The sequence below is a fragment of the Gymnoscopelus microlampas genome (genome assembly GCF_963454915.1).
Source record: "Gymnoscopelus microlampas genome assembly, chromosome: 13".
NCBI lineage: Eukaryota > Metazoa > Chordata > Actinopteri > Myctophiformes > Myctophidae > Gymnoscopelus > Gymnoscopelus microlampas.
Window position 1 is genome coordinate 23,966,837 of NC_139950.1, and position 27,953 is coordinate 23,994,789.

Here is a 27,953-nt window from a genome sequence, read left to right on the forward strand (position 1 = left end):
CCGGCTGCAAGTGGCTGTCCACTCTGTATCCCTATACCTCTATGCTCTGTATTAGTAGTAGTAGAAGTAGCTAGTAGTAGTAGTAGTGACTGAAGGTGTATCAAATTGGTTTATCCCAATATAAAAGTGGTAGGCCTATTGTGTGTGTGCCTCAATGGAATCATGACCCTAAATCCCATTCCTATTTCAAAAAATTACTGTTGAACACCTCTTCCTTTACTGTTTCTTGTTATTGGGTCATGCAGTAAACAACTGCATACAAGTAACCATACTTCAGCCATATTGTTGTTACACTTCTCTAATATTAATGATTAATCATAGTGGCACTTCAGTGTGTGTGTGTGTGTGTGTGTGTGTGTGTGTGTGTGTGTGTGTGTGTGTGTGTGTGTGTGTGTGTGTGTGTGTGTGTGTGTGTGTGTGTGTGTCTCTCTCTGTACAGTGACAGTCAGGACCTTTGTTCTGGTGGGGTGCCTACCAACAGTTTGTTTGAATCTTCATTCCAATTGTCAATACAATAGTGTGCCTCTTCCTTTTCCTTGCAAAATGATTAAATGCTGCTGGGATGAAACTGATTATGAAAGATATTGAGGCAGATTAATGAACAATCTTTTGTTCAATGCTCTGTTTACAAGATGTGTGTGTCCTATTGTCGTAATTCTATTGTTTCCTGCACAGGCATTCTAGTCTAATCTAATTAGAGTATGTTTACTAATGCTTGCCATTATGTAGGCCTACAGAAATATATTTAAAATAAAATAAAAACACAAATCCTGAATTCCATTCAACTCCATGTCTTTGAAAGAAATGTTTGTACCACACTCCATTTATTATTCTATAAAGAAATAAGTGTATTTACTTTTATTGTCCTTAGATCTTAAAGTCTGGCTTAATTGAGATTGTTCTGTAATATTTCTCATAGTGTAGGCTACCTTATCTATAACTCACAACAATGTATTTTATTTCATAATATCTGAGTCACTTCACTTGCAGAAAATCTGTTAAAATCTGTTTATTTTATAAGAGACAATTCTTGCCTGTAGTTATGAGCCATAATCTGGCTCATAGTAACAGGTAAAATACTGGGTTGGTAATCCAGGCATTTCATTCTTATCACTTTGGTCGTACTTTATGTTGAAATGATTCTGAACATTAACACAAGTTGACACAATGCAGTTGTTCCATATTGCACTTTATTCAACTCTGGGGGGACATAACTGGGCTGAGATGAGACCAACAATACTTTATTGCTTTCGGGCTTCTGGTGTACAACATGTCAAAACCCATCTCACTGTGCCTGCACACTGACAACACAGATAGCATGTGCCTACTCTCTCCTAAAGTGTATGTTTGTGTACAGTATAATCAACACTTGAAGATAAAATACTGTATCAGCTCTTAGAGCTACTGTACTGTGCTGACTGACAGAGGGAACCACAAGGAGATAGAGAGCGATAAATGATTGGAGAGCGAGAGGAGACAGAGGGATGGATTGACACTAAGTGTAAGGTTTCTGGTGGAGGCATAGCGAAAGAATGTAACATTAAAAGCACTGACACATTAATTAAAAACAAAACTATCCAGATAAAAAGACTACAGATGAAAAAGAGCATTGTGATATTCTTTCAAGGTAACTAGCGGGTCCATCTTCTACAAAGAAATGCTGTCACTTTCGAAGATTTAATTCTACATCATGATTACTTACAGTAGATGTGTTTTCATATGGGCATATTTTAAGAAAAATACAGAGAGAATCAGAATGAAGGACAGATCCATTTCATGGATGCTATATTAGTATTTTCTGGCAGAATCTACTGTACATCTATATACTGTATGTGGTATATGACATTTCATTGTTCTGTCACATACAGATGTAGCCCTAAGAGAAGTCCTTACTGCTTATTTGCTCAATTGGGGGAGATCTAGGATAAAGGGCTAACACTGTGCAGAGTGGTGAAGTTATGCTTTCCCTAGTTTGAAATAACTGGTGTAAATAAAGAGTGTAACATATTCACCCCCTCTCCTCCTGTTTCAAGCTAAACTGAGACCGTCTGTCTGTCTGTCTGTCTGTCTGTCTGTCTGTCTGTCTGTGCGTGCTGTTCTGTATGTACTGCTGTATAGCATATTATGTATAGATGTCACTATCTGCAAATCTGTCCACCACAGGCTGGTCCTAATGGCAAAACAAACTTGGGCTGAAAACACATCCACATTGCTCAACTATGAACACCTTTAACCATTGCCTTGGATTTTGTCAGAGAGGGAGAGGTGTGCTAACATTCCAATCTCTTCCTTTTGTTTGTCACTCTGCCATTATAATGAAATGCTCCACTTAACCCTTAGTGTTTGGTGTGGTCCAGAACATGCACAGTACTTAATCATACTGCCCTACCTACATCTTTTCTTTTCTACAGGGCTGTGATTGTGTCAACAATATGGTTGGTCTACAGTGCTGTGATTGTGTCAACAATATGGTTATGACCTTTAAAGTCAAGGAAATTAATTCGTGGAGACATCACATTTTATCTTGTACTAACCAGTGCATGGACTGTGGTTTGGGAGTTTGATCGGGTTTTGCAACCTCTGGCCAAGCTCAACGAGAAATCTCTCTATCTTTCAAAATTGCTGATCATGTTCTTTTAAAGTTTAAAAGTCTGTCTCAAATTAGAAAAATGCTTTCTCTGGTCTCATGAACTCGAGAGAACGTTCACCCTGAAGTTAACTCGATGAGAACATTCTTCCCAAGGGCACAAGCCTGTTCTTTCCGTTATTGGTATTGACAAACAGCTCTGATTTTGATTATTTTAAACTCATTGCAGCGTGACCAGAAAGTGGCATCCTAATCTGAGTGCCAATAACAGAGTAGCCTCTAGAGGGCGACTTATGCAAACTAAACTCAAGTCCAACTAGAAAATTGAGCTACTCGCACAGGTCTTTACCAGGCTGGGTGGCCTACCTAGGGCTGTGTCAGTCCTGGACTCAAATCTTTAAAGTCAATTACATTGACAGGCATTGTCACATGACTCACAAGACCATTTGTACATCATTTGGTGCAAATAGTGACATTTGTAGCATCTATGGTGCCCACTAAGTGAAATCACATTTGTCTCTGTGTTGTTAGAGGCCCCTCAATGTGTGATAAATCTTTGGGGCAGAGTGGACACTGCGCTCATGATTTGTGGTATTTCTTGCTAAATGGGCCACTCCCGCAAACTTTGGAAGCAAATCCTAACCAATCTGAATGGAATATGAAAATTCTGATTGATACATGTTCATCAGATGACTCCAGAGAAGTGTACATATTTGTACCAATTTGTAGGAGTAGTAGAAAAAAGTGTGTTTTGAAGAACATGCAAAATGGTGAAAGATTTTGTCAGGCTTGCGTATATGGTTTCATCATGATCCAAGTAATCGGGTGAGGGGGGGTTGATTGTACGGCCTACGGTTCAAGAGTTATAGGCCAAAACGTGTAACGGTCTGTTTATAGTGCTACCATGAGGCCAACTTGAAACGTTTGGGGTGGAGGTTCTTCCTTGGCCTACTGGGAGTGAGAGTGCAAAGTTTCATGCCGATTGGTCCAGTGGTGCCCAATATTAGCTGCTCAAACACAGACAGACAGACAGAAAGGCTCACGGGAGTGAAAACATGGTCTTCACCTACTGGCCTGTCAACCTGGCCAAGAAGGCAATCATAAAAACCAACTCCTGCCAGGCTGCCAACCAGATGGAAGGCACACGTATATGACTACTTCCTAGTTGTGCAAGGCTATGAAAAGAAGGCAACTAAAGATACGTTCTACACCATAGCATGCGCTATAGATGCACTGGGAGGCAAAAACTGGAGCTGGAAGTTCAATGGAATTCACTGAATTCAATGAGACTCAAGTGTATGAATAAACAATATTCTTAAGGATTGTGACCTTTGTCAGATAATCATTCATCATAATAGACATATCACACTTTGGTTTCTGTGCTCTTGTTTGTATGTGTACACTATTTCATTTTATTTGAGGTATCTAAAGAGCACAGATTAAGTTTCTACTTGGCCAGCCCATACTTCCTGAAACATACTCTGTGCTCTTTAGATAGCTCAATAAAATTATATTGTGTGCCAGACAACAGACATATTCCTGAAATTATTATTTTACAAAGGTTGCAATCATTCAAAGATACGGCTGATAGTTTATTCATACGATTGTTCACCCAGCTCTCATTGACTTCAATGCGTTCCATAAAACACCGGGTTCCAGTTTGTCTCCCAGTGTGACAAAATCTGCCAGCTGAAATAGCTGGACCAGAAAGGTAACAGTTATGTCCTTTCATTATTTAATTAGCCTTGGAGTTGTGACTCATCACAGCACTGCAAATGCGATTACAGCCTTCATTCACTGCTGTCATCAGTCTCTAGGTACAGTACAGTAAACGCGAGGTCTGGAGTCACATAATTGCAAGTCTATACTAAGTCACATGACTGGGATGAAGGCGTCTTGGTCACATGATGTGGGAGCGTGAAGGTTGTAGGCTGAAGGGAGGAAAGGGAGAAGGCCTCAGTGGTCCAGGATGCGGAGGTTGCCAGATACAATTTTATTTTCCAGCATGGAGCCAGCAGGAATATCGATCCGGTCCCCATGGTTCGCTATGATGATTACTGTTCCCTGTGAAGCACAAGACCATGCACCATAGGTTTAGGATAGCTTTGTTTAGCTGCATACAAAACCTAATGACATTTTTTTTTACTGGCATATTTTCTTCATTAGTGAGACAATCATTTGCAGGTACTATATATATATATATTTCCCTGTCCCTGCCTCTACATTTGTGTAACTCCGGTTTTAGCCAATTATTTGGGCATTTTGTGTTGGCTGTACTAGCCTGGAGGGGTCCAGCCAGATTTAGATCAGGAAATATTTCTGCAGGCTATGGCTGTACTATACACATACGAAAGACAGGAAATGAATTTGAACAGCTACTGTGTGTGGTGGTTACATTTTCCATGTTAGTATACTGACCTTCAGTGAAACGTGTTTGCCAAAGGTGACGTCTCCAGACACCGTAAGGTGGTCTAGCTCCAGCATGTCAGGGATGCTCTCAAACCTTGTCAGGTACTCCTGCACCTACAGACAGAAGGAACAGACAGATTTATCAATGACTGCATGTTTAACATGTTTACTAATACAAAACAAAAATGTATGGGGAAACTGCTGAACAGCTACATGCTGTTTTTACAATGCAGATCCATTATGATTGAAGTTATTTTTATAAAAATGAAATGAAACTAAAACTTAAACTTCATGTTATGATTTTCTTCCTCTAAGGATGACAGTGTTGCTCTGTCTAACACTTTGTTATCAAACAATAAATGCACAATGGAATTTACTGTGCACCTTCATGCTCCCCAAAGGTCACCACTGATTTAGGTGACGCCGTGGCCTTGCCTCTAGCATCACCCTTAGGCCAAAATTGCCACTTGCACACATGATATTTCATAGAGCGAATTGTCATGAAACCAGCTGAGCGCTAGTTCCCAGAGGATTAACATTTGATTGACTTCATGACCTTTCCTCTTTTCTTTCCCTCAATTTGCACTTGTTTTCTGTTCTAAAGGCACTTAGTAGCTTTTTAATCATAGTACTTTATTTTATTTGACTTTAAAGCTTTTGCTGTCATTTACAATATGTGTTAATCCTTCAGTGAATATACAGTACTTATATGTAAGTTGCAGCGTTTCTGCTAGTGGGGCTTTTAGACTCTTTTTCATGTCAAGCTAATTGTACTTCAAATTAAAACTATAGTTGCAGTTGCAGTAGTAGTAGTTGCAGTAGTACTTACATCAGTGGTACAGCAGTAGAAGTATTACTACACAACAAAATCTTCATGTTGATTTAACAGTAGGACCACTAATAGGACCACAATGGAAACAAGTCCCCTGGACTTTTTTGTGTTATCCTTTTAGCCTAAATGTCGGACTGTACCTCGTGCTGTTTACATTTCTGTCTAATAAAGCATTCAATCGATCAAAAAGTCGTAGTAGCACTAGCCACTAGTATAGACAAGAGTATACTGTAACAGAAATGTGGACCAATGTACCTGTGTAAAGGAGCTCCCCAGTTTGACGTGGGGCGTGGTGGGGAACTCTCTCTTGCTGCTCATGGTTAGAGAGCCTGCGTCCAGGCTGTACAGGTTGGACATGACCAGTAGCAGGTCAGAGGTGGTCTTGACAGGAAGGAAGCGGCTGCGCGGCACGTTGATGCCCATGGCGTTGTCGAAGGACTTGATGGCCGCGCCCACAGCAGTCTCCAGCTGGATCACGTTCAGACCTCCGTCCAGCGTCTGGTGTTAGTGGCAGAATATAGGACAAAATTACAACATGTATTAACGAAGGCAGTGGCAGCACTTCTGTATAGGTAGCTGGCTTATGAGTCAAGAGAAAACGCCAGGAAATTCGAAAGGAAAAGACCTCCATCTTGTGCTGTGTCTGGGGTAGAAAAGTTATTATGAAGTAATCAACGTTGATTATGTCAGCCTTAAGGTTAAATAATGTAAACAAAGGTAACAATAGCCACCTAAATATGATTTGGTGACGGATTGGTGAGAGATATATAGTTTAAAAAAGTCCACACATATTTTTCGTCATATTTTTGCATTTTCAGAATATCTTTTTAAAGCGTGGGATAGGAGGAGAAGGGTGACTTATAGATTAACTTTAATTTGTATTAACGTTATATAGTCTACTAGAGGTCCGGGCGGCCTACGGCCGCCCGAAACCCCTAGCCGCGCACGGGGCCCAGCGTGGGCGCGTGTATATATGGGATGAACATTTGGGAAAAAAAAAAAAAAAAAAAAAAAGTTGTAATGTAAAAGTAAAAAAAATGAGTAAAAAATTGGGAAGAAATAATATTTTTTATGTTTCAGTATTAACGTTTGTATTAACGTTATATAGTCTACTAGAGGTCTACTACTGGTGGTCCGCGCCAAAGTCGTCGGATGAAAATCTCCAAACGGTAAAAAAAAAAAAAAAAAAAAAAAAATCAAAAAAAAAAATCATGCAGGTTCTTGCTTGTTTCTGGCGTGGCATCCCAACCTGGCATCCCAATGCCGGCGATGTGTACTTCCGGGTTGCATAATGATGACATCACTGTCGAATCCTTTGCTGTCATGAACCTAGCCTGGTGTGTTGACCAGTAATGATGACATCACTGGCTAATCCTTTGGTGTCATGAACCTAGCCTGGTGTGTGGAGCAGAGCAGAGCAACGTGCTGTTGTTGTTTTGGGGATTTTCAATGGCGGGCCGTCGTGTTGTGTTGGCCTCGGTGGTACGCACGGTAAGCGGTAGGAAGCTGCTTCCACTTCCGTTGTGTCCGACATTTGGTGAGTAGAATTAATTATGTTGCGAGGTGGGAACGGTGTAGTGAGGCATGCCAGGTGCCCTACGCGAAACGTAAATTCAGGCCGCCCGCCATGGCGACAGTGTTGGCGACATGTGGTCTGACGGTGTTGTGTTTAGTCGATAACAGAGCTGTGGGGTGTGGACACCGAGGGCACGGAAGTTGCTCGCCATTTATATAGTTAGATATGCAGGTCTATATAGATGTGTCTTGTTCAAAATCAGGTTGTATTATGAGTTGCTGGCTGGGTATTGAACTGGAATGATTATGTTTTTGTTTTTTGTTTTTGCAATTGATGTGTCTGATAATCCAATGTGGGATGGGTCAAGAAATTGTCCGGACACGGAAATAAAATATTCATTCATTCATTCATATGCTTCAGTGGCAAGTATCTTTTGCCATTTGATCAGCTCAGTAGCTTACTGTGATGGCTGTGTACTGTAAGTTAGTACAGTTACACTAGGTCGGAGTGGCTTATTGTCAGTATCAACTGAACAACAAGAGCGTCTATCCCCTTTCTCTTTTTTTAAAAGATTTGTTTTTGGCTTTTCTGCCTTTATTGATAGTTTTTTAGTGAAGATGGAAAGAGGGAGAGAGAGACGGGGAGAGACACACAGCAAAGGTCATTGGGAACTGGACTCGAACCCGCAGCGCGCTGTCAGGCTGCATTAGAGCCTATATGTGGTATAGCGTCTATCCCCTTTATAATGTGCAAGAACCCGGGGAGATGCATTGCTGGATTACCCATGCCGAGCTAATCATACGCTGAGTTGACAGTGCCCAGGATCGAACCCAGAACCTTGCGATTTAAAGGTGAGCACATTAAGAACTGAGCTACCAGGTCAAAGTGTACTGTATAACTTCATCGCCAACAATGGTTTGATTCAAAGCACTGTGCACACTTAAAGGAGAATTTTGGACTAAGTTTTTCTTGCCTTTTCTATTCTTTTGGTGAGATCTGACGTTCATAGTGACAGAACACTGTCAAAAAAAAACAAAGAAAAAAAGACAGAAGTCGCGCTAGACAAGATTGAAATCTCGAGATTTCAATCCCGTCTAGCGAGACTTAAGTTTTTTTTTTTTTTTTTGGTTGCATAGTGTTCTGTCACTATGAACGTCAGATCTCTCTAAAAAAAAAAAAAAAAAAGCTATTAAAATATGCGATCTAACACAAGGCCTATCCGCGCACGTTTTAAGCTGTGGCGGACCCGGGATCGAGTTATGAAATGTTTCTACTGTACCATTCATCCTAAGATATCATAATGTCATAGAAAAGGTAAGATAAACTTAGTCCAAAATTCTCCTTTAAGTGCAGGGCTTTGTTGTCATTAAGACATGGGAACAAGTTCTATAGGAGTAGTTTGTTCACAGGAGTGTGACTTTGAACCCAACACAGCCTTTGTTTGAAGCTTACTCTGGGGTTACATACATATCTCTGCTGTCCGGCAGCAACTCCAAAATGTTCATTTTTCAGGAAATGACAAAAACAAAACAAAAATGGAGTTAGGAGGTTTTGTTCATCATTGATAAGAACAGCTAAATGGACCTCCAAGCTCACAATGAGGTTGGAGGTCAAAAGGGGGTGGAGCCTGGAGTCAGCAAAACCAGCTAACTCCACCCCCCCTTGCTGGAGTTAGCTGGTTTAGCAGAAAGTTTGAGGATCCAATGGAGTTAGCTGGTTTTGTCAGAAGCACTTTTTAATACTTTTCATTGGTTCAATATTTTCTTTACCAACACACAGACGTAAAGGGTGTTCAATGGCCCTGATTTATGGAAAAAAATGCAAAAGCGGAAAAATGGAGTTAGCTAGTTCCTGCCGGACAGCAACGAAAGTTGCTCTACATGGGAGCAAAGCCTTAAATGTAGATTTGTAATGAAGACTGCACATGAATAAATACTATGAAGTTATCTACTCTACTCTCTCTCTACTACTCTCTCTCTCTCTCTCTCTCTCTCTCTCTCTCTCTCTCTCTCTCTCTCTCTCTCTCTCTCTCTCTCTCTCTCTCTCTCTCTCTCTCTCTCTCTGCCCATCCTTTGTGTTACTGTCATCAAGATAAGATATTTATTGTCATAGTATTCAGAACACAAAGAAATTCTGTGTGGTAACACCCACTCCAAATAGCAGCATAATACAAATACAGCAGCATAATTGTAAGCACTAGGTGGCATTTTGGAACTAAACTCTATGTATAAGTGTACGATACATACATTCATGTTATATAAAAACACACACACACACACACACACACACACACACACACACACACACACACACACACACACACACACACACACACACACACACACACACACACACACACACACACACACACACACACACACACACACAGCGTCAGAGGTCAAATGTAGATTTGTGGGTCCGAAACCCCTGCTGTTGTTTATGTGTGTAACATGCCGTAACCTTTCTATTGTCACCGCAGGCTATGTCATTGTCATCACACTCATACTTGCTCTCACAAGCGTACCAATGTAAGTCAATGGTAATTGCGCACCACAGAGACAAGCACACCCGCACCCACACCCACACCCACACACAGGTTATCAGGTCATTAGCCAATCACATCTGCTTGGTTGCTGCCCTGTAATTGTTCTCACCAACCCCCACTGTTGTCCTAACAACCACATGCCTCCTTCAGTACACATGGAGTCACCACCACTGGTCACCAGCCACTTCTTTTCACCTGATGGTGAGAAGTTTCACCAGGTGAGCATATTGTGTGGAGGTTCACGGTATCTTAATAAAGTATTTTTGAGTGTGTGTAACACACTCCTATAAACAGCCTACAAAAAAGGTAGTTGTAACTACTACAAACTATTCACATCGTGTTTTATGTGTATATGTGGCGTGTGTGTGTGTGTGTGTGTGTGTGTGTGTGTGTGTGTGTGTGTGTGTGTGTGTGTGTGTGTGTGTGTGTGTGTGTGTGTGTGTGTGTGTGTGTGTGTGTGTGTGTGTGTGTGTGTGTGTGTGTGTGTGTGTGTGTGTGTACCTTAGGGTTAACTATAATCTCCATGTCCATGGCATTCTGTTCCTGCAGCCTCTTGATGGCATTTAGAGAGATCCACAGGTTGTTGGTGTTGAAGATCTTAAACTTGGTGACGGATTTGAACTCGTCCACGTGAGCCTTCGGCACCTGGGCAATCTCCAACAGCCGCAGTTTACCTTCATACTGGATCAGCGTTCCACCCTGGAGAAAGATCCAAATGTTTGAGTATAGTCAATTGTTTTTACAAGTGGTTGGTGGTCTGATTACCTGTTTAATAAAATGTCATATTAGTCCGTTTAGAGGGAAGTAAATGGGGGGATCTGATCTTAGGTCAGTTTAAAACCAGGGTATCTGCACACTTCTAAAGTACACATTTAATGCCTTTTAAGACCTTTTTAATACCTCTAAAAAGAAAAAATAATACCATTACATCGGCAAAAGAACCGACCGTTAGGGCTGAAGATACGGACAAAATTGTATATCTCGATATTGATGCCAAACCTTTCATATGGATTTATATGGACGACTTTGGTTAACTGCTTGCAGCATTAAGGACTTTTCAGATGGCGAGGCGAGGGAGCAGGTCTAGTTCTATAATCTGACAAAAGTGTGTATGTTCATCGCACGCACACTCCCACCCACTGCCAAAGTGGAACTGTCTTTCAACGCAACATGCAGAGAAACAAAGGGGTGACATTCATTTGGCACCGTCTCTGTCTAAAACAGTGGCAAATGTGTTATTGGCTGGCTGTGTGTAGGCTATATTCCACACAAGGCGTACCACTACCTACCAAAGCGAAATGTACACTCTGGAATCATCACATTACACTGTTTGTCACATGGGCTTACGTACCATATTATCTGCCGACATCAACGGAGTGAAAAGCAATAGTCTGTTTGCGACATGACATTTTAAGACATTTTTTAGGCCTTGAATTGCAGAAACTAAATTCAAGACATTTTAAGACTTTTCAAGGATCCGCGGGAACCCTACATATTGGCTTGCGACCATTCCTATTTGTGGAGTGATATGAGTACATGGCCATTTAATCGCTGTTTAAACACCGATATCTGTGTTTTCCCTAGTGCTTTTATCTATATGTACTCTGTACTATTATTATGTATTTGCAGGATGTATGCAGGGTCCAAGTGTATTATTAATTCCAGTAGTAGGTTTTTTGTTTAACGGCAAATATATTGGTCATTTCTCATTTTCTTTATAGAAAGAAGTTGCTGCGCACAGCTTTGATGCAAAAATATGATTTTGATATCAACGATTCAACATTCCAGCAGCAACAGTGCTGCCTTTATCACATCTTATCGAATCTAATATTGGAATTAGTATAGGTTCCATAAATACCTCATCAGTCAGTACCTACTACATACCTTAACGTCGGCTCGCGTTTTGTCCGTCACCTCCATGATGAACTCGCAGCGCTTGCCATTGGGCTGGCTGACAAGTTGGTGCAAGATGTTGAGGTCTACGGTGGCTCCCAGGTTGTCGATGTTAGACACAAAGATGTACTCCTTGCCCTGGGCTATGAGCTGATCCAGCAGGCCAGAGTTGTAGAAACTGGCGTAGATATCTCCGTGACCAGGCGGGTACCACACATCTGCGTTCTGACCTGTCATGCCCATGTCTGTGGCCACCGGCAGGAGGGACTCCTTGTTGATGCGTGGGTACCTGAAAGCAGGGGGAGAGGGAGGGCAAGAAGAGAGAGAAAGAGAGAGAGGGAATGTCAGAGGGTTATCAAGAGTAATAATAATAACACGCTAACCCCAATAATAATAGTAACAATAAAAGACTTAAAGGGAAAAAAGGAAGCAAATGGGGTGCAGGTGAAAATTATGATTAAACACTAATTCTATATACTGCAGCACTGCAATTTGCTTTTGTCCATTATGGAATTCTCAAGAAGAGCATTGCAAAAAAGAGAGAAATAAACTAATTTGGATCTATCACTCACTAGGGTGCTTTGAATGCGTGACTGCACACATAAATGGCTAAAAGCACAAGGAGAATACTGCATTTGTAATCTCAGTGGATGTTTGCTTCATGTCTCATCTACGCCGTGGAAACCTTTTTCTCGCAATGCCTGAACGCCCACCCCTCCTGTGCCGAAATCTTGTCTGTTTAGATTTCAGATCTGCACTTCAAAGGCCAACCACATCAAGAAAAGAAAAAATATATTATTTTTTTTAGTTTTTCCATGAACGAAGGGAGGCAAGGCAAATGGCCTAGAAAAAGGAAAGACAGTGAAAGCCGTCATTGCTGAGTACAAGTGAGAAACCTGATCAAAGAGCTCCTGAGAGGGATCCACGTCAGGTCAACTTAACAAAACTCTTCTCAGGAGAGAACAGGAGCAAGCTCTGATTTGGCCGTTGGAAGATGAGGAGGGAGAGCAGGTGAAAGTAAGTGTAAAAGCCTCATTGAAGAGGATTATCTTCAACAGAGCATTTAGAGAAAGACCTTTTGCACCATAAACTATCACGATTTTCAACATTCTCTCCTTATGTCTGTTGTAGGATGTTTGCAGCCATAACACTGCTGAGCATTCTTCTGAGCGTCTCTGAAATGCTGCCCAAGTTGTGCTGAAAAGTTTACTTGAATGTGAAAACTACAACCATTGCATCCTGGTTGTAGCTGCTACTATTGGCGGCTGTGACATTGTCCTTGTTTGCTGTGTTTATGGCAAAATAATGATCTTGACAACAGAATAAATATATGTAGTATACTATATAGTAAACTATATAGAAATTGTTCCTAGACTAAGACAACTACTAAGTGAAATGCACATCAGCAGCATGATAGTGTCCCTTTAAGGAAGCATTAGTAAAGAGTCTAAAGACGTCTCTTCTCCAAAGTTGTACAAATTATTCTTGTGGTTGTATCTTGCAAAATAAGTTATTCTAACGGTCATGAACTCAAATCTGATTGTGTTTCTGATTACTCAGAACTTGAAGCCATTAAACCTCATTAGTCTAAAGAAACCATTCTTTAATTACAATTCAATCATTCCAATCACATAACATGAGCTTAAAATGACTACTTAGATGAATCTCCTAAATTTGATCTACTGGGAAATAGATCAAAGTTACCACCAGGAATATCTAAAGCAGAAAGAACATGCTTTCATCACTGCAGCTTGAATTATTCTTTGCAACTAGAAGAGTCAGACTCGACCAGAATTTAACGACTGGGTTAAGCTGATGATTGTTAATGCCTCCTTTGAATTGATTAGGTTGAATGATATCAAGGGGAAATCTTTATCAGGTTTGGGTTCATTTTATTAATTATATACAAGAAGGAAATAACCTAGTAAGGTCAAGGACTATTGTTTTTTCTAACACCACTGAGGAAGGATGTATGGGATATTTAGTATCCAAATGTGTCTTCTTTATTATGTTATGTTCATGTGCTAATATATAGATAATTAGCTTTTTTTCCTCTTTCTTATACAGTATGTATTCTTATTTAACATGGTTGTATTGTCTATATTGAAGTGACTGTTTATTTGTTTGGTCTTTCGTCCATACAATGTTTGATTAATGCTAACTTTGCCAAAAAAAACAACTACTAAGAATACTTATTGTGACATACAAGGGGAATAAAAAAAAAGCTACAGCTAGAATTTGATTGAAGGCTGCCTTTTGTGACAAAAAGGCAAAAAATGAACGGCCCCAAGGTTGGTCACTTCATAGTCTGGGAGTCTGGGCGTCGGAGCTTGGACAGCAGGGGCGCGGCCACTGCGTTGTGATTCAAATCAACAGCCAGTGAAGAAAAGGGGGCGGGATCCACATGCAGTGGGTGTTGCATCTAAATAGAATCGATGGGAAGCAATTTCCCCTTGAGAAATTGCGCCCGCCGTTGTTGTGTAATGCTGTTTGCCTCTCGTCGGACTTTTTAGACGAGTTGCACAGCCTCAGACCGGTAAGAGGCGTGTCCGCTCAGATTCTGAGCGTAAATTACATCCCGCCCACAAATACCAGGGCTCTGGCCCAGAAGTTCCTCGCCAGAGCTGGCGAAAACTTCTGGGAACTCAGATTAGTCACTTCATGGCTGCTTTACCTTTGTAAGTGGTATTTGTGGTCCTTGAGGGAAAAAAACTATTTCTCTGCAACAAATGTCAAATACCAAGTGACACAATTTGACTTAGTCTTTATGTTTGCGCACGCACGCACGCACGCACGCACGCACGCACGCACGCACGCACGCACGCACGCACGCACGCACGCACGCACGCACGCACACACACACACACACACACACACACACACACACACACACACACACACACACACACACACACACACACACACACAATAAAACACCCAATCTGAGCAGTCTGGCAGTTGCACAATGATCCAAAAAGGGAGCTATGTGAGGGCATTTCCTGAATCCTGAAAGAAGCTAATCAAATATTAACACTACACTGCTGCACTCAAATTAATATTTATCAGCATGCTGTTGCTTTGTGATTCTCATGGCTCCCAACAGGACTGCACTACATACACTATGAAATACATTGATCAGATCAAGTTATGATGCAATAACAGGAGTTTTCTTGCAACGGTCTACATACTGGCATTACATTTTTTCCTACACTTGTTATAGATAAATATTGCTATATATTGCTTACTGTGCTGCATTGTGTTCTTTATTTACATTACGATTAATCAAGCAAATAACTGAACTGAACTTCCATGTATGCATGCTTTTTTATACACATGCATTTCTTTGGGCAATTATTACTGTCCTTAGATAATGACAGTGTAGAGAGACAGGAAGGGTAGAGTGGGTAAGATGTGTAACACATGGCTCTGGCTGGAATTGAATCACAGACATTGCAACATTATGGTCGGCGCACTAATCATTCACCCAACGGCGTGTCCCTTCTACTGTGTGTGTGAGTGTGTGTGTGTGTGTGTGTGTGTGTGTGTGTGTGTGTGTGTGTGTGTGTGTGTGTGTGTGTGTGTGTGTGTGCGTGCGTGCGTGCGTGCGTGCGTGCGTGCGTGCGTGCGTGCGTGCGTGCGTGCGTGCGTGCGTGTGTTTGTGGGTGTGTGTGCGCATTCTTGGTCAATAACGTTTCTTTTGATTCTGCAAGACAAATCTCCTTGTTGTGTTTTCTCCTTTGAATACCATCAATGCTGATATAAACTGTACACATACAGTGTATACATACTGTATGGACATGCTGTTTTGTTTATTTTTTTTCAGTTGCAAGAATAACCAATTTTAATAATATTTTCCGTGGCCTTAATTCATAGGCCAGGGATGCTGCACACAACCTAAGTTTATCATTCTTTCAAAGCTTGTCTGGAACTCAGTGTAATCTCATCATCTTCAAGTCATCTCTCTGCCTCCCCTCTACAATCTACAGTATACCTTCCTGATCTTCATCACTGTAATACATGTCAGAAGGCAGAGAATGAATAGATCAAAGGCACCTTTTTCAGAATGCCTTGGTGAGCTCTGAAACGTCCTCCCAACACTGTATGTCAAGTATAGCGCTGATGAACAAGGGAGTGGTGAGACAAGTTCACTCAACGTTGAAAACAACCCCTTTGGTCTAATGGAATAATTCTGAATTCCAACTAGAATAGATAAATAATTAAGGAAGACTCTCTGTAAAGTCTTTATTGTGAACACTAACAGCGAGTGATGTAGTTTCCCCAGCCCCCGGTATGTGAGATCAGTGAGTGAACTCGTCCTTCTTGTGTGTGAACTAAACATTTTTGCAAACGTAAACTGACGTCCCATGATCAGGAACCACCTCTGAGCTATTTCATGTCAATGAGTTTGAGTGGGATCTTCTCCTAGAACTCACATAGATTATACTGTACATACATTTGCACCAACATGAATGCTTCTCAGGTCATGTGTGATGATCACAGCGTTAGATCTGTTATCAAGCCCTCTTACCATTACCCAACTTTCTCTTTACTGCCACTTACGTCCAAACAACTCCAAAGCTTGTGCACCCAAAATACTCATTTGCATTTCCCTCAAGAATACACGTGCACTAAATAATTCAAAATGCATTGTAAAAGGCGAGTACCATTCAGCTGACAAAACGAAAGGACTTGAAATATTAATGACGGGCTTGCTTGATATATTCCATTTCCTGTGAGACTTCCTCTGTTCTTTGGGTAGAGTTGAGATTAACTGTCTTTTGACATACTGTACAGTACAGTACACTACACAGCACCCTCAGAGTACAGTAGACAACAGTGCAGTAGGACATGACCGGTACTTTTACTACTGTGATACTGTTCATTTCATCAACTCTAAAGACTGTACAAATGGAATCAAATGGACCCATAAGGGACCCTTACAGGTCCAATGTATAGTTGTGATAAGACCAAAGAGTTGTTTTACACCAAAATACAAAACCTTTACAAAAGCTGTGAAAATTCTAAAAATAACCACATTTATGTGGTAAAAAGGTGGTGATGATGACTGATCTTTTTGGTGCAAGAAATGTCAATAGTGATCAGCCAAGACAACTCCCTATGGTATCTATTCTCCCCCAGGTAGTCAAAATGCTTAAAACATGCTGAAGTTGTACTCTGCAATCTCATAAAAAGAAAAACACATGAAAAGAAAGAAAAACACATGAGAACAGAGGCATCTCATTCTTGTTTCAGAATAGAAGCAAAGCAATCAGTCTGTACATTGTGTGCCTGTTCACTATGCACTGCTGTCTAAAAACACAACTCAGTTCATTCATTCAGCTATCATCGCCTGCAGACTGCAACACACTGTAGCCATCCCAATTTTACCCGCTATGCTTGCAAGCCTCTGCCTAGTGTAGTTGTGCTGTCTGCAGTTAAGAAACTCATTACCCTACAGTATCTAAGCAGTCTAACGTCCATGCACTATGTCCGTATTTATATGAGCTTAGTATAGCCATGACTTTTACCCTGTATAACATGTATCATTAGTGCTGCTGATGCACCAGTACTATACTAGCAGCACTCTATTCCCAGCTTCACTCTGGAATTCCCTACACTGCAAATCTTGGAGAGTTAATTGAAGTCTGAGAGCTGGACTCTCATGAGTGAATATTGATGCTCCAGATTTGGCATTGTACTTCTTCTGTACATTCCATATAGAATGTATAATGTTACATCTATTGTAAAGCAGTAAGCAGCATCTGCTGTCAAATGTGCAGTGTAGTCTACTGTATATCCTGCAGTGTGTGTTCCATTGAGAGGAGTCTTGTTCTTTGTCCTGAATCTACCACTGTGGCGGCATCTTCTGTCAATAATCTAAAAGTAATTGGGGGTCCTAGCAATGAACCCTGTTGTATCTGTTAGGATTATTCTGGGCTGGGCAGTGCAGCAGGGCCGGACTGGGACCAAAATTCAGCCCTGGCATTTTAATATATTTTTCAAAAAAAAAAAAAAAACTTTTTTTTTTTTGGCCCAGTGGCCCACTGGCCCAGCGGCCCACCGGGCATTTGCCCACCGGGCATTTGCCCGGTACGCCAAATGGCCAGTCCGCCGCTGCAGTGCAGTCCCTCTTATGTACAATGTCTTATGTACTCTCATGTACAAAAATAAACACATGTTTTCCCAACAGTATAACTTCCTCAACTGGCTAATGGTGGGCTAATAGTTGTGGGCTAATAGTCCTGATGTTGGCACTACAGCAACCGTCTAAAGTTGGACATTTGAAAATCCAGAACAAATCATTTGTCACATGCTACCACTTTGCAACTTCCACCAAAATGAAAGGCCAAGTGAGCAGAAATGTTTGATTAATCAAGCTGGCTGGAATTAAGAAGTCCATCACTCGTTTTTGTCAAAAACTGTAAAACTATTTTAACCCATCTCCTCCCACATTCTTTACTCAGTTTACACCAAACTCTCTATACTGTATCTTCAGAATGTTGCTTTGAGAAGACACCTATCCTCTTTCACTTTGAGTTTGCATGCATCCTCTTTCGCTTTGAGTAGGCATGCATTATCTTTTGCTTTGAGTAGGCGCACATCCTTCTTTTGCTTTGAGTAGCCCACCTCCCAAAACCTACCCCCCAAAAAAATCTGCACAAATCACGTAGGAGGTCTAGTTCTGATTAACAATAGCAGATTTTGCCGAAAGTTTGCATGTCTGCTGTGTGACTTGGAGGTGCCTTCAACTTTGCACTACATTGATACAATGGTGCTATCTTGCAAATTATGGAGGCCATTATATTTTGCAAGCCTGAAAGATTTGTATCTATGTCAATATTTGTTCTCTGTTATCTCTAAGGCGTCAGTCAATTATAATTTAGTGGAAAGATATTCTTGGACATTAAGACAACCAAAGAGCTGTAAAATGTTCCAGCTAACCAAACCCTGAATTCATAAAGTAATCTTGTGCAACAGCAGTTATACTCCCTCACTACGTGTCGGGTTTGATTTCAAATTTGATTTGATTAACAAAAATAGTTCAAAGATGTTGACTTCTGAAAGTCATCTTCTTCACAATCTCCCGCTTCATGATCTTTTCATAGCCATCTTCTTTTTCTGTACTTGGACCCAGTTCATTGCGGCTACATTTAGATTTTGACTCTGCTGTTACCTGCTCTGGTTGAAGGTGTGTATCTTGACACGGTGATGCGTGTACTTCTGCAGAATCTTCTTGGTGTCCTCGTCTGTGTTGAAGGAGTTCATGAGAACAAGAGGAACATCTGTGTTGTACGTCTTGTTCAAATGCTGCATGAGAGAGAGAGAAAGGAGGTGTAGGGGTCAGATAAAAGACAAGGAAGAATTACACAAAGGTGGAAAAAAGAATAACGTTGAAATGCTATTGACCATAATCATCCGGCAGCCATTTTGCCCTTACGCACTCTGTGTGGGAAACCTGATTACTTGACGCTTGTAAGTGATCAAATGAAAAATTAAGCAATTTTGCAATTGAAGTACAGTTAATGTTGTGTTGCTCATTGAGGCAGTAGGAAAGCAGAGAGAGAGAGAGAGAGAGAGAGAGAGAAAGAGAGAAAGAGAGAGAGAGAGAGAGAGAGAGAGAGAGAGAGAGAGAGAGAGAGAGAGAGAGAGAGAGAGTGGACACTCTTAACCGAATGAAACACTGCAAGTGATGAAAAGTATGCATCCTGTTAACACATTCCAGAACAGTAGGCCTACTGACATCCTTGAATGTGGTCACTCACTCAGTACTAGACACATTCTAATTCTATTGAGACAAAATGTGCAACCTTGGCAGCTGCCCGGCGAAGGCTTGTGAGACTACACATCCACAACTCTAGAGTAACCTCATGGTATTACACTGGTTGTACAAAGTTTCTAACCCAACATGAACCCTAGCACCCCTATTCTGGGGGCAAACATTCAGCAAAAATAGAAAATCTAGATCACAACGTGTCGCAATGTGATGCAATCGTCAATATATATAACTGTACTGTATTTTCAGCTGAGATATTGTATAGAGGGGAAAAGGAGGGGGCCTAATATAGAGCCCTGGGTGACTCCTGTCATCAAATTAGGGTTTAAGTGGTTAATGACTAAAGTATTGGGACCAGCATGCTAAAATTGAATCCAACCCACTTCTTTTAACATAAACTACTTCAGTTGCCCATGTAGAATTTTGTGGTTCAGAGGTATGTTTAGGTAAAGCTTTCAATATCAAAATATTATGTATTATTGTTTTATCTAAGTTTATTTGCAGGAATTTCTGTCATGTTTAGACTGGGAGAAGACAAATGTCCTTGATCTGGATTCAAACCCAAAACCCTGCAGCTATGGGTCAGCACATGTAGTGGTATAGAAGTGTTATTGTTATGGTGAGTTGCTAGGAATTATGGTCTTATTATTATGGTCTAAGTAAAACCACATAATTACCCTGTTGAGACACTGTGGAGTCTCTTAATATTTTTATAAACCAAGTAAGGACCTTAAAAAGGTGCCGTTAGTGATATTCTTTGGTTGAAATAAAAAATAAAACTACATTCTGATAGTAATCATGCTAGAGTGAGTGGCCATGTCACTAGCTAGGCAGTGAGTGCACTGTGGTTGGCACTTGCTGTTTCTGGCTTTTCTTCACACTATGACATTTCTCAATAATCCCACTAGCTCATAAGTAAACATTCTCTATTACTTAGATAAACATTAAATACATAATGTTTAAGGTTAAATACATATTCTGATTAACTACATCCTTTGTGTGATATCATCGCTCAACAAGCACAAGTATGTTTAACATACAGTACTTAAATGACAAGTGAGAGACCACAGAAAAAAGGTCTACATAGTACGCTACACTTTTCAACATGTTGACCATGGGAGTGTGGTTTAACAAAACCACAAGCAAGGGCAGGGCTGAATAAGGAGTGGAAGTGAGTAAACTGCCATAAACTAACCCTGAAATTATGTAATATTGTTATATGACATCCATGAACTCCCCTTTTGAAGGGAAAATACATTTGATAATACTGGACAATACGTAGCATTTATTTAATCTACTCTTAAATTGTGCAACATGAGATGATATGTTATTTTGGTGTTAAATATTAGACTGTAAAAAATAAAAACAAAGAACATCATCCACAATAAATGTTGTACAATTATGTCCCTAACAGAGCTTCCACCAATAGGCTCTATGCACAGCAACCGTATTGAACAACAATATGGGCCTCTTCCTTACTTCCTTCACAGGTCTTATGAATTATACAAATTAAGGCTCTGTTCCATTCTGGTCAAACAGAGTCAGCTAGGTGCTGATTTTGTGCATGTTGGCTCACTGGAAACACTCTGCTACATCAGTGTGGTCCAGGTACCCTTATGGTTCCTTGAGGGGGTTCCAAATGGCCCCTTACGGGTGTGTACTGAGAGTGTACAAATACGGGTCCATTTGGTTCCATTTGTACACCCTCAGAGTTATGGGGGTCCTTGAAATTAAAGTTTGAGAACCACTGCTACACTACATGGAACAGAGCCTTCATTAGTATAATTGGTAAGACCTAAGGAAGAGGCCCAATTTCTTTCCAATATGGCTGCTGTGCATAGAGCCCATTATACAGTCAAGTGGTTCCCTAATCTGATAGATGTAGTTAGATGTAGCTAGTAGGGGCTGAAATGGAACTGGGCCAAATAAAAGTAAACGTGTGGTCACCTGACTGAAGGCAGCCTGCCTGCCTTGATAGCTGAGAGAAGTGAGAGAAGGGGGGGCGGCTCACACAGAGAAAAGATGTGTTTATGGGGCCTTCAGCGTATGGTGTCTATTTTCTACCCCCCCCCCCCCCCCCCTTAAATGGATGGATTGAGTCCTGAAGTAATCTGACCAGACCTGCGGAGAAGATGGATGGATGCCCATCCCCCTCCCCTCCCCACCACTAATGCCTGTGGGAGGTGAGTGGGACACAGAGCTCAGTGTGTTTGAGAGAGGCTGTTATGAAACACCAATCCAACACAAAACACACACACACACACACACACACACACACACACACACACACACACACACACACACACACACACACACACACACACACACACACACACACACACACACACACACACAGACACACACACACACGCACACATGCACGCACACTTCACACACTCCGGCCAAAACGTGCGTATAAACAGTGGAGGGGAAATACACCTCAAAAGTTTTATTTTATTTTATTTTATTGGCCAAGTGAAGGCCACACATCTGGAATGTGATGTTGTGGTTGCTCTTGTTGCAATCATAACAGAACGACAGTGAAAGAAAAATCTATAAACATGCAATAAAAATAAATAAATGCAAGAATGTATAAATACTAGGGAACAAAATATAAAAACGACAAGTGGCGTACACGAAAGCTTGCCTGCACAGTATCCGGAGTGTTAAAATTAACTTGAGCACACACACACACACACACACACACACACACACACACACACACACACGCGCACACACACACACACACACACACACACACACACACACACACACACACACACACACACACACACACACCTCAGCTTCAGCACACTGCAGTCTCTGTATCCCTGCCAGTTCTGCAGACCTGTGTGTAGACCAAAAGATCCTCTTTGAGCTCAACTGGCAGCACACACACACACACACACACACACACACACACACACACACACACACACACACACACACACACACACACACACACACACACACACACACACACACACAGACACACACACACACACACACACACACACACACACACACACACACACACACACACACACACACACACACACACATTATACCGTATATACTGAATAAAGAACTCTCTCGCATTTCATATATGTGGAGTAAATAAAAGCTTGTGCCTGACGCATTGGAAAGAGTGCCGGGGATGGATGACACTTGACACATGCTTGTAATTTTCAATTCAAGAAGAGTTGAACTGGAGGTATTTTTTGATAATTATCTCTAAAGCCCATTTCCCAGAACTTTGCAAGCACACTGATTATGTGTACAAAGCATCTGCTTCACCCTGGATGCTCAGATGAGTTCATGCAACTTCCAGACACTTGTAAAATAAGGGCAGGAGGAGTGAGGTATACACCCTGGGGAACTCGTTGCCAAAACAAGTTAATAAAAACCTCCATTTGGACCAGATGTTTTACGCTCTCTGCACTCAATGACTCGCAGACAAGCATCATTTCCTGGATTCTGCACGCTCTGTCTGACTGGGACTCCCTCTTTTCGGGGTGTTTCATCCCTAATACACCTATCCCTAACCTTAACCCTAACCTTAACCTCACACAAACTATGCCTAAACCTAACCTTAACCCTAACTGTATCGTCACAGTAACTACGCCGAAACCTAACCTCAAAACCATGCACATCCGAGGTGAAACACTCTGAAAAGAGGGACTCTTCTGTCTGACCTCCACATGATCCCACCCCTCCGGAGCATCCCCACCTGTTATGACATCACAGTGACATCATAAGGGCTGGCACAGATGCCGGCCAGCTGGTGCTGGTTTGCGGGAACACACCCACACACACACTGCGGTAATGGGACTTACCCGTGAGTGTGACCATGTCACAGCCAACATTAACTAAAGAATTTAACATCAACTGTGCGTCTTTAGCATAAAGCTGATGACAGTCACAGAGTTTGTGCAGTGTTGAAAACTGAAAATGTTCTGAATTAAGGTGGATATCCTGTTTCATTTTGTATAGTAAGCATCCTGGCAACTAATTGTAATTCCAGTCCATCCCATCAAATTATTCAATTAATTTCAAAACCCAAGGGTAGGAAAGGTGTAGACAACCACATGTCTCCTCCAATACAAATGGAGTCACCAGTCACTTCTTTTCAAAGTTTCAGTCACATTTTCTATGTAATCGTGTAGGCCTTGTCTGTGGTGTGTCACTCACCTCTATCTGTTGCACAGTGAGGTCTAGGAAGGTATTCTCGTTGCGGACACTGATGAGGCTCTTTGGGCCCTTGCAGCCCATGCTGGTCCCCAGACCTCCATTGAGTTTCACCACCACCAGCTTGTTGAGGCTTTCGGCCACACTGTCTGGGAGGCCGCGAGCAGCTATTTTATCATAAGGCTGGATCTGTGGGAGAGAGAGGGAAGGGACAAAAAGAAAGGGAGAGAATAATTGTGTTACCAATTTTTTTTTGTTGAGCAAATTGCTTTGCAGGGCAACAAGCAACAGGAATGTAGATGAAAGCAAGAGACTTGTGCTTTTTTGAGAGTACATATATACATATACATATACATATACATATACATATACATATACATATACATATACTGTAGTACATATACATATCTGTCTGTTTGTGCATGTGCATCTATCCGTGTATGTCTGTTTGTATGTGTATCTGCCAGTATCTGTGTGCAGGTACATGTATGTACAATGTTCAAATATATCAATTAGCCTATATTGACTTAACAGTTTAGACTTAACATACACAACACTGTCGGTTTCAAATGTCACAGAATGTTGGCTAAGCAGCAGAAGACACTGAGGTGAGAGAGGGAGAACGAGAGGGAGAGAGAGAGAAAGGCTTGAGTGAGGAGTTGGAGTGAATGAGTGAGTGGCCAAGCCACTTTCTGGGGTATTAGGACTCTCTCATCAGCACTTTAATACAGTTTGTTTTGACTGTTTCGTCTCTCTCCGGCAAAAGAAAAACATAGAGAAAACCAGGATGACAGATCGTCGAAAAGAGAAAGAGAGGACAGGAGAGAACTAGAGAGAGGGGAGACATAATTGGACAGAGGTAAAGATAAACAGTTGATAGAGAAAGTTATGGATGGAGACAGACGGAGACAAATGCATATAAAGAGGATTTGTTTAAGAGAGACATAGAGGGAAAATATAGGGTGAAAAATGTGAGTGGCTCATAGGATGAATTATAAGTCAACTAACCTGATTAATCCTATCATATGCTTTTATGACAAAATCACTAAGCATAATTCAACAAAAAATCTATAGTATATAAAGCAAAGCAATATACAGCATATACGTATAGACATACATCATTTTAAAACCACAAGGCCACTGAGCTGGCCACAGGAACGCAGTGGATGATCGCAAATGATGTGAACAATCAAAAAGTCAGTGTTCTTACACTTTTGAAGATTTTAGTCAGCCGTGAGAAATCTAGCATCCATACATACAGGCAGCTAAGCGAGGCACTCAGTGATTATTGCGAGATGAAAACACTCGTCATTGCAGAATAATTACATTTTTAATAGAGAAATCAACAAGACAGCAAGTCTCCTTCTGATTATATGGTAGATTTGAAGAAACTGTCAACTCACTGTTATTTCCGTACACATCTTAATTATTTACTCCGTGATCATTTGGTTTGTTGTGGAAATTCCCCTGCAGGCAATGAATACTGAGTAAGAACAATCAATAAAGATGAATACACAATTCACTCTTGGTCTGGTTTAATGTTTAGGAGCATTGGAGAGCACACAGGAGTCTGGCTCTCTAAGGGAGCTGGTGAGATTACAAGAGTTTTTTAAGGGAGGGCATTTCACACAAGCATAAGACTCTATTGTTAATAATGACCTTGCTGCAATAGCTCAACCGAAAGGTATGCATACATGATCAAGAATCCACTCACTAGTCAAAATGATTTCTGTCTGCAAAAAGCAACATAATAAAAATTCCAGCAAAGCCAGGTGCAACATTATAATTTTCCATCACAGGTTTAAAAACTGAGGCTGTGTAAAGAAACTTTCTTTGGAGCGAAGGCTGAATTTTCAGGAGAACTGAAAGAAACTGGGAACATATGTGTCTATATGTCTACCACTGCCTTTTCCAGGGTGAGGTGTATTTTTCAATGAGTTATGGACCACATTTTGCAGGAACATGTGACCTGCCTCCTGGAAGACATTTTATCAAGAGATGAAGCCCTGAGTTGTCTGGAAAAGTATGGTGTTCAAGTGAAACAGATCAAGTGTAAGTTCATGGAAAGCAGTGTGCAGTACTTGGGCTCTACTCTATCCCACAGAGAAGGTGGCAGTTATGGTTAATAACTTAATGATCAAAGCCTCGATCACCAATGTCGCTGAACTCCATTAATTTCTCAGACGTGCAGTATGCATGTTTCATGATAAATGTATCCACCCTGCTGGAAATGGACAGCTGAATGCGAGAAAGCGTTCACAAAAAGAAAGACACAGTTGCTACAAAGCAAAGCTAATCTGAGTTCCCAGAAGTTCTTGTTTAAAACAGAAACAAACAAGAAGCAAAGCAGATGTGCACTATGGCACAAAGAAGCAAGTGAGGCTAGCCTGTGATGCATCTCCTTGTGGGATGAGAGCTGTAGTATTGCACATCATGGAAAATGGTGAAGAAAAGCGAACTTCATTTGCGTCACATACTCTGACTGATGCAGAGTAAATATGCACAAATACAAAAGGATCTCTATCCATCATCTTAGGAAAGGGTTCCACAATTATCTCTGCGGGAGAATGTTTAATATTCTCATCACTGATAAAAAGCCACACTTGGTAAATGTGGCACCAAGGTTAACCAAACCCCACCTTAGCTGCTCTGAGAATGCAGTAGTGAGCAGTGGGCATTGATATTCATGGCTTACAGCTATGGCATAGAGTATGAGAAGTCGACAGAGCATCAACGGAAATAAGTCTCAGGACTTTCTTGTGTAATCCTCGAACTGCGGTGACCATGTGGTTTTGGCTTTTCAAATAAATCAAATCAAATCAAATGCAAACGCAGAAAAACATTCCTGGCTGCTGAGACTAGACAATGAGCTGAACAAAACAATATCTTCTACTTCTCATTAGTCGATAACCCTCCTGTGCATGCAAACAAGCAGAAAGCGCAAATTTAAAGAGTGTTGAAATGGGTGGCCAAACCAGATTCACGATGACGCATTTCGGAGGGAGTAGCTAACTGAAGAGCAAGGGTATGGGGTTCTAAGTGTAATTGATTCCACAGCACACAGAGAAAAACTACAGTGACACACCAGACACCCACACAAGTTCTTGGAGTAGAACACATAATCACAACCTGTCTCCTTTCAGAGACCGGCCTCTTTGAAATGAGACCAGAGACAAGGGCGTGGCTACACGATACTGAGTTGGACATTTGACGATGATACACGAAAGAAGAATATGAGTGTGTCACTGCAACAGACTGGCAAACTTCCTGGACCTGTTCCTAAAGTGTATGCTGAGAACTAGATTCAGTCTGCTCAAGCAAAGTCTTGCGAGATTTGTTGATGAGATCTAAAACTAAAGAATTACCACGATGAAGCAGGGTCAAAACTGATTCACCTAAGGTGACTCATTTCATGTGAGAAACTTTCATGAGGGAACGTTAAAGTGGTTAAATGCAGTGGTGGTTAAGTGCCCTGTCACAACCTGATCGGTCGGACAGAGCAAGAGCATTGACCACTTACTATGCTCAACTTTACCTCAAGTGTCTCAAACTAGATAAGATAACGGTAAGACCTGTATTGTTAGAAGGATGCATTCAAGATAATGTAAAGAGTGCTGTGTTCATCCCTAGATGTGCAGAAACCTGTTTATTCATTGCAATGGTACAGCACAGTATAATGAAAATACTGTACAATAACATGCGTGCACAAAGCACATGCAACAGCCACGTGCCATGCGAATGGCAACAACGTGCAGCATAGCACGTAGCATGTAAGCTACATTTCTTTGTGAAAAGACTTTCAGGTCTTTTAACTCCAGTCTGTTGCCTCCCATTTTCATTCTCTCTCAGATACCAGACAGATACCACACAGATACCAGGTTCATTTGTTGACCTGGCATCCTAATAGTGTGTATAGTTTCAATGTACATATTATTTATTTTTTGATATTATTATAATGTTTAGACTGATGATAGGTTATTGGTTATAGGTTATATGATCCTAGGTTACTGAGGCACTATCTCTATACATTTGATGTATTACCTTGTGTTTATGTTGCTTACTGTAAATCGCTTTGGATTAAGAGCGTCTGCTAAATGCTAAAATTGTAATTTGGCTTTTGTATTTCGCACGATGTCCTAGTTATTTGGGTTTGTGAAATAGCCTTATTTATTATTAAATAAATACCAAATTCGTCAGGGCCGGCACTGT

The 27,953-nt window shown here is 41.1% G+C and overlaps 1 protein-coding gene across 2 annotated transcripts in view; it reads right to left on the reverse strand.

Moving 5' to 3' along the window:
* Positions 1-1,170: 1,170 nt before the first annotated feature.
* Positions 1,171-27,953, reverse strand: part of ugp2b (UDP-glucose pyrophosphorylase 2b) — a 48,454-nt gene continuing 21,671 nt past the window's right edge. For both annotated transcript variants that reach the window (XM_084076938.1, XM_084076937.1), the window contains 7 exons: positions 23,748-23,933; positions 18,957-19,090; positions 11,774-12,071; positions 10,391-10,588; positions 6,084-6,326; positions 5,006-5,110; positions 1,171-4,651 (listed from right to left, as the gene is read on the reverse strand). In XM_084076938.1, the coding sequence (XP_083933064.1) occupies positions 4,544-4,651; positions 5,006-5,110; positions 6,084-6,326; positions 10,391-10,588; positions 11,774-12,071; positions 18,957-19,090; positions 23,748-23,933 (1,272 nt within the window). In that variant the 3' untranslated portion in view covers positions 1,171-4,543. The remainder of the gene's footprint in view (positions 4,652-5,005; positions 5,111-6,083; positions 6,327-10,390; positions 10,589-11,773; positions 12,072-18,956; positions 19,091-23,747; positions 23,934-27,953) is intronic.